The sequence below is a fragment of the Phycodurus eques genome, chromosome 1 (genome assembly GCF_024500275.1).
Source record: "Phycodurus eques isolate BA_2022a chromosome 1, UOR_Pequ_1.1, whole genome shotgun sequence".
Classification (NCBI taxonomy): Eukaryota; Metazoa; Chordata; class Actinopteri; order Syngnathiformes; family Syngnathidae; genus Phycodurus; species Phycodurus eques.
This window is the reverse complement of record NC_084525.1, coordinates 2,998,971-3,012,988: the sequence shown is the minus strand read 5'-3', so window position 1 is coordinate 3,012,988 and position 14,018 is coordinate 2,998,971. Positions and strand designations below refer to the sequence as shown.

Here is a 14,018-nt window from a genome sequence, read left to right as displayed (position 1 = left end):
CAAAATGGATTTTTGACTTCTCTTCTCTCTATTAACATAAATTTGTCATTGTAAGTGAGTAAACTTACAAATTCAGCAATTCGCAATATTTGGATATTTTATTCCATATGTAAATACCAGCAAATAAAAGCTGAAATGCTGTAAATCTCTTGTTTCATACTCATCTTTTGATGTCAATGCCAAATGTTTTCAGGCACTTTTGGTGGTGAGTGTGTAACCACTGAATACGATAATAATAATTATTCATGGTCTAGTTACCATGTAGCTAATATATACAACTTCCATGTACAGCCTTTAAATCATTGGAATTCTTTTTGTGGAAGAGGATAATCGTCCGCGTGTGTTTGAAGAGGATTGGTGAAGAGTTGTGGCTGCCTGACCAAAAAGCCTCAAAAGCTTTGTCATTCATTCAGAATAGACGTGTCAGTACACAACTAAAAGATATATACTCTTCCATACTTAGATGCAAAATACTTTGGTTTAAGACAATTGCTTTGCGCTGTTTGCGCCTGTCATCTGTCGTCTGACAAAAGAGGTTTCTTCACTTGTGGTGGACCTGCGCCATCTTGGGGTTGACTCAAACTGAGGAGGGATCTTCACTCTGAGTTTTTCCACTTAGTCATGAGCAGCCTGCGCATCCAAAACCAAAACTGTTTTCATTGCGGGGAAGCATCTTTCCTGGTGATGATCTGCAAAAAATAAAACAATAGACATTTCTCTTGTGGAGGTGTGTTCGTCGAGTTGTGGACCCCGTCACCCCGGAGTTTTGGACAGCAAAGTCCATGTTGGACGGGGTTCCGAGGCTGGTTCTGGATAAAAGTAACATAATGTCCCGCAGGTCTTCTTTTCGTTCCACTCTGCTCTTTCTTTTCTTAAGTCTCTGATTGGACCTCGGTGGTGCAGTGCTGAGCGAACGCCAGCTCCTTCCTCCCTCTAGGCCTATGATTAGAAACGAGAGCCAACTCGAATAAAACACACCATTGTGTTTGCCTTGTTGCTTCTACCAACACACTTCTTATTCCAAGACTTATTTAACACCGTTACTCCATCCCTTTGGAATGTTACATGTTAAAAACATCATAGTACGGGTGTATTTATTAGAAAAATAGAAAGAACTTTGCGGTGTGGAGGCACGGGAGGGAGAAGCAGCAGCGAGTATGTGCATGGGGAGAGCGAAGGGGGGTTGGTGGGACAAGGACATGTTTAGGAGGAAATCTGGAACCAATATACTTGGGAAGCTTCTACGGCGAGGAGCAAACGTCATTGAGGTTTGATTTGGTTGGCTGTATGAGACACCTTGGTCCTTTGATCACAGTACTCCATAGTTTAAGGTTCCTGTTTTACTGATCTAAAAAAACCAAACAAAAAAGACCTGCACACCAATCAGTGAATCAGATGGGCGGACCTCCGAATGCTTCAAGGTCCCCTCCCTTTTTTAAAAGTCAGATTCAAGTTTCTGTTGGATCACATGCAGCTCAGGGAACAGCGGGACATGACGATCAATGTGGTGATTGCTGGCTGCCTTGCAGTAATGTGGCTGAAGAAATGTGGTGGTAAAGCGTAGTGGAACGCTGAGTTTTCACCCCTTGTGACGAAGAAGAAGACTCAACAGTTCCTGAAGAACGAGTCTGAGAAGAATAGACAAAAAAAAGGACTTGGAAGTATCCCTGAAGGATACAAGAAGCGCTGCTCAACTATGAGAGACGAGGAGCAGACTGGCGCAGATCATCCAGTGGGAGCGGTGGTTTCTAGTGAGGAGAACATCGGGAAACCACCGTCAAATGCCTGTCCTGTCCTTGTGGCAACACCGGGATTCCGCAGGCGGAAACGGCACAAAGGCTCACCTGGGACGGACGACGCCACCGCAGTCACATCAATTGAGGACAAGCCTGGAGACGACATCCGGATCGATACTCTGACTGGACCGAAAAAACTCAAAAGGAGTCCTCAACAACTGCCTTCCTCGTCGGGGCCGTGCCTTTCTCCGATTCCAGGTCCAAGTCCTGGAGGGTTGTCACCCCTCGAGGACACACATGGCCAGCGCGTGATCGCCAACATCCGGGAGCGTCAGCGGACGCAATCCCTGAATGACGCCTTCGCCTCGTTGCGCAAAATAATCCCAACGCTCCCTTCGGACAAACTGAGCAAGATTCAGACGCTTAAACTGGCGTCACGCTACATCGACTTCCTGTACCAGGTTCTACAGAGCGACGAGATAGATTCAAAGCTGAGCGGCTGTAACTACCTGGCCCATGAGAGACTAAGCTATGCCTTCTCTGTCTGGAGGATGGAGGGGGCCTGGTCCACCATGTCTGCCAGCCACTAGTCTCATTTTTGACAAAACCGTGTTCTCGCTTGATTTAAAATAGGTCAGCCTTTTGACTCACAAGTCTCAGGTTTCATCATCGGTTTGGCTCACTGGTGAGGCAAACACACAGTGACTCTTAATGAGAAAATGACCTTGAAACATCTGTTTTTCAAGCCTACATAGTAATTTGTTCATTTGTAAGTCATTGATTCTTCTCCAGGGGGCTTTTGTTTGTGTTGTTGCCTCCAAACGAGGATGCTAGTTCCAATCTTTCTGACAATTTGACCACTTTTGAAACAAGGCAGTTCAGGGACACCTTGTAAATGATCTTTCCTCATGACTAAGCTTGGGTCCTGAAACTGAAGTTTCATCCCGTGTTCTACCTTCAGCATCGTCTTCCGCACCACATCAATCACCAACATCGACGAAGGTATGCATTCTTGAGTTTTCTTCAACAATGAATTGCCCGTCCTTTCATTTTTATGTTTACTGTTGATCAATGTTCAGGATCACAGGAAGAAAAAGCCAATCCCAACTGGCTCAAGCCTGCACTGATCACCTGTCAGTCAGACAGACAAAAACATTACACAAAAGTCAGTGTGAAGGCTCGAATTCAGGATCTTATTGCTCATTATCAACAAGAGTGGAAAAAGCACGCGCTGCCGCCTGCCAGTCTTCAGTCTCTCCTCAAGCCGACCTCCTCCGTTTGTTCTCGTGCCAAAGAAACCCTCGCAACCGCTCACAAATTCTTTCCCCTCGTTCGGACCTAAATGTGCTTGCGTTGCACAAAACGAATGCGATAGAGTCGCGGCGAGCTGACGACGAGGACTAATGAAAACAAACGGCTTTAGAAAAAGCGATGAATCATATGTGCTGCCATCAAAGGGGAAGGCCCATGCGGGGGGCTCTCCCACTGGGCTCCTATAAACCACTGGGAGTGATGGAGGAGGTGAGAGCTGATTTATGTAGCACACATGCATAGGTGGAACCCCCGCCCCCCCCAACACACACAATCCTATACGCACTTATAGTCAATATCAAAAATACACAAACACAACACAAAGCTCATTTTAAGAACTGTTGACTCTTGATCCCAATCATCTTTTTTAGACCAGCCAGGACACTTGTTGGACCAGCCAGGACACTTCTTAAATTGTGTTAACACTGGCTGACATAAATTATCCTACAATGTTAAAACAATACGTTACAAAGTTTAGCACATTTATTGGGCCTGGCAAGTATCATGTCCATTGTTTAGACTACTGCATGGAAAAATGTATCCCAATTTGTTGATAGTCAATCCCAAACCTGCATAGCGCAGGATCTGCGATCCATCCATCCATCCACCCATCAATTTTCAACACCACTTCCCCTGGTTAGGGTCACAGGGCACAGGGAGCCTATCCCAGCTGACTTCGGGCGAAAGGCGGACTACACCCTGAACTCAGTCGCGGGGCACATATAGACACGGACAACCGCTCGCACTCAAATTCACACCGTCGCTGAGTGGGAACTGAACCCACGCTGCCCGCGCCAAAGTCAGGCGAGTGTACCGCTACACCATCAGCGACTGCGAAGAAATCCACCTCACGGAATGAAAAAACATCTGTTGCTGCATACATACCTGAAATCCACGTATGTTCAGTCTCCGCATTTCTATTACCTAGCGCAGGTTGGGAGAGTGCAGCAACAGTTCAGACGTGATGAGTTAAAGAATCGCAAGATTTCAATCATTATGTCGATGTATTTACACTTTACACCTGTAGGAGGAGCCCAGGAGTGAAGCAAATTTGATACGAGATTTGTTTCTTCAATTCACAGTGCATGAAGGTGATTTGCATGTGTCATGGCTGTATTATAGTTTGACCTCCAAACTAAAACTAGAAAGGTGTTTTTTGTTTTTAGCTTTACTTGAAAAGTTTTGTTTTTTTCCCCGGATAATTTCTTATGTCCTGTACAATTTCAGCAGTTGCAACCAAATTCCAGTATTTTTTTCTGTGAACGTTGACACGTTAATGGGGAACGTGGCTGCCGTTTAATGAAAAAAAAGATTTTTAAAGCAGTAACATGTTTGCCTTTCTGTCTTTCCAGCTGTTAAGAAAAGGAATTGCTTGTGCCACACCGCCATTTCTACCATTCTTATCATGTGGATTTTGGATTCCCAATTTCAAGGATAATGGGAGTGTCTGACTATTATTGAGAACAAGGACTTCTGAGGAACTGGAGAACATGCAGCTAAAACTAGATTTTGGACAAAGATGATGACCAGATTGCTTTCCATAAAAATGGAGACATCAGCACATACTGTTTGCCTTTTAAAATCCTTGTGTCCTGACAATAAAGTTCAGTGCAAAATTTCCATGGGTTATTTTGTTTCAACTGTAAGGTGATGACGTTGCAACTAGCTTTAATCCAGGCACCCCGCCCTCTTTGTCTCCAGCCTCTTGTTAAACGCTGTCTCACATTCTCCCCCCATTTTTCTTTTAATGAGGTCTGCACGCCTTCCTTCGCCCGGTCAGTCAGGAACACATAATACCACCCAAAAGAACATGCTTTAATGTGCAATTAAAGGCAATTTATAGCCTCTTTGGAGCCTTTTTAAGTTGTTTTGACTTAAAAGAAACAGGCACGCCGGTTTCGACTTTAAAATAAAATCCGCTCATTCTTGGATGCTATATGGCCAAGCTAAGTAAGCAGAATTGATTTCTCACCGTGGTTTATTTAATGTTCACTGTCAAAGGTAAAACAAAAAAAACAATCAAGCTCTGATTTGTATTTAAAAACAATTGTTCCTCTAAGGGACAGTAAGGTGGACTTGTGGTCAGCATGTCTGCTTCACAGTTCTGAGGTTTGGGTTCCTGCGTGGGGTTGTCGTGTTCCGTAGGTTTTAAAGAAAACATGAAGGACCAGGTGAAACACATTTCATTTTATTGGAATGGAATTCAAATTTAACCATCAAGCATTTCAGAAAAGCATTATCATTAAACAAATTACTTTTAAAAAAAAACCTACAGACTACAAGAGCTATTGGAGTCTTATTTTTTCAACTAAAGCAATGAATAGTGACAATTTCCTTCTTTGATGAACAATTCAAAAATCAGATTAGAAATAGGAAATAATGGAAGTATCTCATTCCTTGGTCAAGCTCTCAACATCCATCCATCCATCCATTTTCTGAGCCGCTTCTCCTCACGCGGGTGGCGGGGGCGTGCTGCAGCCTATCCCAGCTATCGTCGGGCAGGAGGCGGGGCACACCCTGAACTGGTTGCCAGCCAATCGCAGGCTATCAGCATCATAAAGCCGCTATTAAATATAGCGGCAATGTTTTCATGATATTTTATCATTCAGTGTATGGAGGGAACTACTGTTGGAATAAAAACATAAAAATAGACTAACTTCAAATCCCGAATGAAGACATAACATAAAGGTGATTTACGTTGCAGATATGAATGAGTTGTTTTTGTTTTTTTTAACATTTCTGCTCACACAAACATTGACAATTTACTTTTGATAAACGCATGTGCGTGAGTCTGCTTCCTTCACATGAACTTCCCGTGTATATTTTTCTTCTCTAAACAACCTGTGTTGAGGTTTGTCTGACTTTTGTATGTCTTGAAATAACAAAGAAAACACGAAACGTGATGAGGTATTTCATTGAAAGATGCTGAGGTCTCCCACAAAGCTAATATCTCCCGGAATGACTTTTTGTGCATTAGATTCTTGTTGTTTAAGACACATCATCTTTTAAATGATTTCTAAAACTAACTGATTTCTAAAACTAACTGCAAATGTTACATTTCCCCCCCCCCCCTTCATTTGATATTACATTGAAGACATTGAAGTTCTTCTTGAAATGGTGTCATCTAGTAATGGCTAAATCCTTTTAGACAAACTAACATTGGTACCGTAATTTCTCGTGTATAATGCGCATTCCCCGCCCCGCCCCAAACAAAGGTCAAAAGTCAATAGTGCGCATTATACATGGGTATGGGGGGATCACATTTTATAAATGTATGCTGCCATGTTGTGGTTATGAATTAAGCTGTACACTTTCATTCCAAAATGCTACCGCCACCTAGTGGTTATGAGAGAGGTTTACACTTTTATTCTAATATGCCACCGCCACTTAGTGGTTATAAAAAATGTGTAGCGTACATTTTCATTCCAACATGACAGGGGTAGTATGACTGCTTATATCTACAGTTGTGCTCTTAAGTTTACATACCCTGGCATAATCTGTGAAACATATATATTATTTTTTTAATATGACTGAACAACAAACATCATTAATTTATTTGTGACTATGTTTTGTTTAATGATAATGCTTTTCTGAAATGCTTGACCGTTAAATTTGAATTCCATTAAAATAAAATTGTGTTTCACCCGGTCCTTCATGTTTTCTTTAAATAATTGTACCCATCTTACAAATTCTGTGTGGTTCATCAAATATATGAGCACAACTGTGTTTTGTAATTCACTAAATAAAAGTAGGGCTGGGAATTTCAAAATAAGAGCAAGTAATTTTTTAAAAAAGTATTACGTGTTCAAATAAAGTGCTTAAAAAAAAATACGTGAACGTGATATCGAAAGCTTTATGGATCACATGACCAGTGCCATGTTGGCGGCTGAGATTGGGAGAAGCTTAAAATACAGATAATACTTCATGTTTTGATCATATTTGTAGAAGCAAAATCATGCATTGTAAAAATGCATTACACATAGAAGGTAGAAGGGGTTTCCAGAATTTTGAGGTCAACTTTGGGGGACGCGTATTATAAATGGGTGCGCGTTATACACGAGAAATTATGGTAATTTTGCAAACATAACAATGCCCCGGTAACAGTAAAAGTAGTCGTCAGTGAGGCATTCAGTGTTTTTTTTTATTTATTTAGATTTGTTTCTAGCAGTTAATCATTTTGTATGCAGTTTTACATTCTGTGGGGAAAAAAACAACAACAAAATATTTGTTTTCAAAAAGTATTTCTTTTTAATCAGGAGGAAAAGACAAAAGTACAAAATAGAAAATCTTTCTATACATACACACGGTAAGAAATTGGATAAAAACACACAGTATAGGTCATTAAGAAAGAATAGCATAAAATCCAATTCAACAGTATTACTGCAAGTCCAGTTAGTTAAGAAGAGTTACCAATACACATATAACTACTGAATGCAACAAGGCACGTGGCTGATGTGTATTTTGGTCTTTGGAGATTCTATTTACAGTGTATTTCTTAAAAAGGAGAGTACACATGACATCAGCACTGGAGGCAGTTAAGAAGAAGGGAGGCCATATTGGCCTCTGCATAAGACAGCAAACGTCTACTGGGGCTTTTGATGATAACAGATAACACGACAGTACTGCAAATCCCGTACGAGTACACGCGCGCACACAGCACACGTACATTTTTACTTGATGGACACCACACGCTGTGAAAGAGCCACGCAACGCAGTCATTGGTTTAAAGCAGGGGTGGGGAACGTACAGCCTGTGAGTGCATTTCACCCCACCGTGGAATACAAAAAACAAATACAACTTCAGAGAAACTGAACCGACAAATGCTCTTAATTTATTGTATAATAATAAACGTGTTTGGTCATTGCATTATTTATTTTTTTTCATAAATCTAGAAAGGACTGAAAAGAACCCTGATTGGAAAAAGTCTCCTCAGCTGGATTTACACTGCATGAGTCAAGTCACACAATTGCATTTTTGTTCTTTTTTTAATTAACCGGTATGCAAGTTTGATATTTTTGTTGTTCACTTGTGTGTTGTCACTGCTCGGCGCTGATGCCTGCGGAGCTATCGACGTTGAATTTGGTTGTTTCATGTGTTCCGTCAGTGTGAACACAAGACATATTTCGATACGTATCACTTGAAATGTACATGGAAACAGACAGTCACAAAAATCAGATACTGTAAGGGTATTAAATCAGAATTGGACACCTAGTCCTACATAGAATCCAGCTTTAAATGCGTCACAAACAATACAAAAGACTCATTGTTTAAGATGGATATATAGAACTAAAATTTGATTAAAGTCAATTATAAGACCTGGTTCTTTGATGCAGTAAATGCATTGTGCATATTGTGTTTGGGGGGGCGTTTTTGTGAATAACTGAACCAAAAATCCCCAGAGGTGGCATAAATCATGAGCAACAAACTCATAAACACCGATTATGGATGCATACCTTACATTTAAATTCATTGGTTTTGGAGTGTCTCGTGTGTTCGGCAAAACGGCAACAACAAACTACTCTACGTAATATTAATGCTAACAAAACAATTCAATACAATCCTTATTTTGGGTTGTTCAGAGCCCTTTTTTGTGTTACTATAAGCCTGTAAGAGGAGCTAATGATAATTACCAGCATCGTCTGATGAGACTCTAGTAAGAAATTGCACAAAAAGTTGATCCGCACATTACGTTCACAACTGCAACTACTGTATTGTCTGGCAAAATCATTGGTAATGTCAATTATGCCCTTAAGTTTTTGGTGTGCCCATGTATCCAGCCTATTATGTATTTTTGTTTGTTACCACAGAGATGTGTCTGTTTTCAATCGAGTTATACAGGTTAAAGGTCACATTATTCCACTTATTATTATTTTTTGTTTTTAGTTTTGAAGTGATAAAGGTGATAGAACATGACCAGGGTTTTCCCACTTTCGCTCTACGTCGCAACAAAAAAACTAAACAAAAACAAACAAAAAAACCAAAGAGGCCATTCTCTTCGCAAAAGACAACATTCTGCCATCGTAATGGCGGCTAGTGTGGTTAGACTCGCGAGAGGATTAAGACATAGATTTTCAAAACATGCATTAAAAAAACATGTCCAATTGCTACTAATTACAGTGCATTACTTGTTGTATACAATATTACTAAATTCTTCTCTGAGCCTGAGCTGAGCTACATTTAAAAAAACAACAACAACAACATAAGACTTGTGTTAGTTAGTTCCTTAAATTAAGACTCAATTGAAGACTAAAGTATGAATATGGACATCAGTCTTTGAATGTGTTCCTCACCCAATCCACAGGTTTAAATGCTTACAAGAACAGTATACATTCTGCATGGTCAAATTAATCCATGAATTGGTCGTGAACAATTCTGCGATTGAGAAACGCTCAGTTCGTGACGCATATGAGGCTAAAATGGAGTGTAACGCGACAACCAGCGGAGGCACTGTTGAGCTATCACCTGCCCCAAACACAACTGGCATGCAAACCAGAGAGAGAAGCTCTTGTCCCATTCAAATAATAGTTAATAAATACTTAATTCTCACCAATGTGGGAAAGGTCATCCCTCGTGTACATTACGGTCCCTATCGTGTTCCTATTGAAGCCCTTATTTCCAAAAGCAGGGTATTTTCAGGCAGTTCTACTTGGGTGATGTATTCAAGTGCATCAAGATTAACTGTTACCTATTTGAATGGTCCGCTTGGGTGGAATGAAAAACACTATTCAATACTAGTGTATACTAGTGAACGCAAACGCTGCTTTACTTCATGCAATATTGCGTTGTACAGTATGGTGCAGTTAGGAGGTCGAACGACGTTGCAAGTTAAAGATAAATGCAAATACCATTCAGTTACATGTTCAAAACAAATAAAAACATCTTTTAAGAGAGTTGGAGTATTATTTTTGCCCCCCGAGCTTTGGAATTTCAAACGCTTCACATTAAGGAATGAACAGTGCAATCAAGCAAGAAGGACCTTTTGCCCTTTTTCTTTCTACAAAATTGCAGTTGTGTCTTCATCCTCTCATAGTGGTCAAACTGCATTCAGGACACGATAAAAACACAAAATGTTCTGTATTTTTTCCACTGTCGCACGTTTTCTCATTTGTGTGTGTGTGTGTGTGTGTGTATACACGTGTGCATGCTTTGACCTGATGTCAGTCATTCAATTTGGTTGCCATGTGCTTCAAAAAGGGATTTTGGGGCAGAATCCAAAAGACATTCAAAGGATGCGGTTCTTGGTCCGAACATTAAGGCGAGCTTGAGGCAAGAAAGACATCATCTGCAACATTTCAATGGTGTGCGTGCGTGCATGTGTGTGTGTGTGTGTGTGTGTGTGTGTGTTCACAGAGCTGTTGTGCTGTACAAAAGGCACAATTCATTGTCAGTCAAGTTCATAAAACATCTTGTATTGCTCTTTGGTGAGGTTTCACAAGGTTACCGCCGAGTGGTTCTCAGCGTTGAGGTGCTTATACTACGTTTGCGTGTCTTTGTGGCGATAAGGCAGATGGATGGAAGGTTGCCCCCCCCTCACACACACACACACACTCGCCCCCGCCCACTCTCATGCTCGTGAGCAGTGCTGGCAATCCAGTGCTACAAGTGGAGCCAGCCTGGTTCCTGAATGGGAGTTGAGTTAGGCGTTTGGTCACATGGAGTCACTGTCATGTTCCATTGGTTCATCTGGAAGCCTGCGAAAAAGACAGAAAACTGGAGGTAAGCCTCTTGTTTTTTTTTTACTCCCCTAAAATATGACTGATGAGCTTTGCCAGGGCGGCGTTTCCCATGACTTCGTGGGGGATGAGAAGCAAGCGCAAAGGACAGAGAGCCATTAAAGTGGGAGAGATGCAGTTCGGTGTTGTGGATCCTGGATTTTCCCACCAAAAAAAAAAAAAAACATCCAAGAGCTTTCATGACAAGTTTCCGCTAAATGGAGGAGACCGGTATCTGTGAACGTGTAAAATGCGGTGCTGATCCAAATGAGGATTGTTCGTCCTCGGAAAGTCCCTTTTCACTCGCTGCCTACATGCATTATGCTGAATGTTTTGCAATAGTGGGAAAACACGCATTTCCAACTAAACTTTGTGAAGGGGTGGGACCTCACTCTGATGTTTCTCAATGAGTAATGCAAGAGTCCTACAGAAAAATTTGATGACGCAGGAAGAGTCACAGCAGCGCATGATACGCTGCTGGGCCTCTAAAAGGACATTTTCCTGGAATCACTGGCACCGCTTGACAATGTATTTGCCGCATATCATCAGCCCTGCGGCTTGTTTTGGAAGGTTTGGCTTTTTTTAACTCGGGAGTTTATTCGCTGCATATCAGGAGAAAGCTTTTGTACTTGCTTCTCCCAATCTCAGCCGCCAACATGGCACTGGTCATGTGATCCATAAAGCTTTCGATATCACGTTCACCCTCACTCGCACACCAGGTATTTGATTGTAGTCTGTGTAGCGCTACGTGCGCCTTTGTAGTCGGCACCCTAACGGGAAGAAAAGGAAGGAAGGCCTTTTTCCTCTCTCAATGGGTAATCGCGAATACTGGTATATTAAAAACAGTCGTGGTGGGAATAGATGGTTACTCTCAATGCCAATCCGGCATCTGTGGACGAAGAATGCTAATGCTAAAAACAAAAACAATGCTAACAACAAAGCAATGTGTAGTGTAAATGTTTGCTCATACTAGATGTAGCCAGGTCGGCATTGCGAATGAGAATGTTCTCAGTTGCCTTACCTGGATAAATAAGTGTTAAATACATACATAAATAAAATGTACTGCATTACAGTTGGGTGTGAGATGTTGCGAGTTGGGGAGTTGTGAGTTCTGTACATTTCGCTGGAAAGAACTCCCACGGAGAGCGAGGCCAGAGCATTGACGGCGTCCGTTTCCTCGCAATCTCGTCTCTGAGCGGCCAGGGAGGACAGACCCACGGAGCCGCTGTAAGCCTTCACACTCTGCCAGTACTGACCTGGTACGCACGAAACAGACGCAGAGAAATGACCGAATCGAGCAGTGTATGTCGACGGAAACAGACCTTCGTATAATAACCGAATACATAGGGCTGCTCACTTTGAATTTGTATGACCGTCTGCAGGGAGCGGATAGCGTTAGCATTTGGTTCCTGGAGCAGGACCTCTTCTGACAGTGGGTCCTACAGGACAAAGAGGACACAAAAGAGGGGGAAACTCATCAGAAAACTATTGAGACACAGATACTTCACCACTAGGATAAAGTTGTTGCATGGGGAGCCGATTCCCCCCCCCCCCCCCCAAAGAATTCCATCACCCAGCATGCCTCACCTGTGCACCGAGAAGCGCACTGACGCAGGCCTCAGATGCATCGCAAATGGCTGTGAGGTCATGACCTCCCTCGAGGGACAAAACCAGACGGCCCCCTGCTAGAGACATCAGCTGGTGAGTCAGAAAGCTAAAACCTGGAAGACAACACACACAAGTCGCGATGAGATACAGTGACCAAACCAAAGTGACGCTTGCCTCGCTCCGTTGACGTAAGCTTTACTACACGTCCCGATATTTGTTTAAGACAAGTATATATTTTGACCTCCCACTGCACTATGCCAAAAAGCAGTCACTGTAATTATGGTCACATCAGAGATGCAATAAGTGATGCTTGAAAACACAACTCCTGTTTTTCAGGCTAAACTTGACACGAGCTATAATAATCTTTTAATACCACCCTGAGCATGCAAGGGGGAAGAAATCTAAGTTCCTGGTTGCGCAGAACACAGTGCTGCTTTGAAAAAAAAAAAAAAAAACAGTGCGCCGAGCATGTGGTGAGAAGCCTCGCTTACATTTGGCAGAGACCTTGTACCCTCCAAGAGGTGCGGGGTTGCCCTCGGCAGCGTCAAACCCGGCGGAGACCAGAACGACGTCTGGAGAAAACTCTTGAGCGATGGGCATCATCACGGTCCTGCAGTTGCACAAAGACGCACAAAGTCCACTCGTCATATCAGTTAAGGCTCAGTTAGCCATCCTACGACTCAGCAGGAATAAGGTGAATATTACATTAACTGAACTGGACTAGGTTCCATCATCATTTGCAAAAGCGTCTGTGCCAATGTAAGCGCTGTGCACATCAGCAAACCTGTGGAGTGTTTTATTTTTCATACGTCCCCTTATTCTGCTTCTTTGATATTGTTTGATAGCGTCTATTGTTAAGAGCGACGTGTTGAATGTGGTCTGGTTTTTAGGTGTTTTCCGCAATACAATTTTAAACCGGAAAACCAAACGCATCAAATCGAGCAGGCACTGTGCATTTGACGTGTCCCGTACGCGGGGCTTCAAACAGTATCTATTGCACAGTGCATCTGCGAGTATCTAAGAGCAACGCTCCGTTGTTTGATTGCTGCTCTGTGCTTCCAGCAAAGGTCGAAGGTTTTCATTGTACTGAACATTTTGGGAAGAGTGGAGAGCTGCTGGCGAAAACTCGACCTGAGCTCAGAGCAGTCGGCAAAGTTCAAAGGCGGAGTGAGCCAGTCTGTTTCCTATTAGAGGCCTGTCACTCTCCTCACGTCATTGACAACATGGAGAAAAAGAGGAAAACAGTCCATCTGGGATCCATTTACCTTCATTATTCTGCCTGGGGACTTTGGAGACCACTCGCCCCCACTGCCCACCCCCATCATCCTCTTTGTACACACACACACGCACACGCACAAACACATATAAACACATGCTGCTGTCATGACTGCGTGCAGATGGACAACATGAGCTCATTGACAAAATTGAGAGCACGCACAGATAAATCGTGCATTCCCATACAGTAATAAAACGACAACCAAACAAACAGAGAAGACAAAGACCAATTGAAACATCACAAGAAAACATTATACTGACACACACACACACACACATTATATTCAAATCGCAAACAAACTCTTCATACATACAAAAATGAATACCACCACCCTATTAGAAACATAGCCCCCAGCCCTTAAGTAACACTTGGAAA

General features: G+C 42.3%; 2 protein-coding genes across 10 annotated transcripts in view; one reads left to right on the top strand and one right to left on the bottom strand.

Annotated features, from left to right (window-relative positions):
- The first annotated feature begins 1,408 nt into the window (after positions 1-1,408).
- On the top strand, positions 1,409-4,624 carry LOC133413792 (twist-related protein 2-like). Of its 3 annotated transcripts, XM_061700644.1 has the most exons (3): positions 1,409-2,738; positions 3,689-3,943; positions 4,400-4,624. In XM_061700644.1, exon 1 carries the CDS (start codon positions 1,697-1,699, stop codon positions 2,324-2,326), a length of 630 nt encoding a protein of 209 aa, XP_061556628.1. In that variant the 5' UTR covers positions 1,409-1,696; the 3' UTR covers positions 2,327-2,738; positions 3,689-3,943; positions 4,400-4,624. The 3 variants fall into 3 exon arrangements, with proteins under 3 accessions (XP_061556628.1, XP_061555018.1, XP_061555818.1); XM_061699034.1 differs by lacking the exon at positions 3,689-3,943; XM_061699834.1 differs by having other exon boundaries at positions 3,689-4,624.
- A 2,647-nt stretch (positions 4,625-7,271) lies between these two features.
- Positions 7,272-14,018, bottom strand: part of hdac7a (histone deacetylase 7a) — a 60,248-nt gene continuing 53,501 nt past the window's right edge. For all 7 annotated transcript variants that reach the window (XM_061672539.1, XM_061672556.1, XM_061672548.1 and 4 more), the window contains 5 exons: positions 12,859-12,977; positions 12,347-12,480; positions 12,117-12,198; positions 11,877-12,015; positions 7,272-10,738 (listed from right to left, as the gene is read on the bottom strand). In XM_061672539.1, the coding sequence (XP_061528523.1) occupies positions 10,696-10,738; positions 11,877-12,015; positions 12,117-12,198; positions 12,347-12,480; positions 12,859-12,977 (517 nt within the window). In that variant the 3' untranslated portion in view covers positions 7,272-10,695. The remainder of the gene's footprint in view (positions 10,739-11,876; positions 12,016-12,116; positions 12,199-12,346; positions 12,481-12,858; positions 12,978-14,018) is intronic.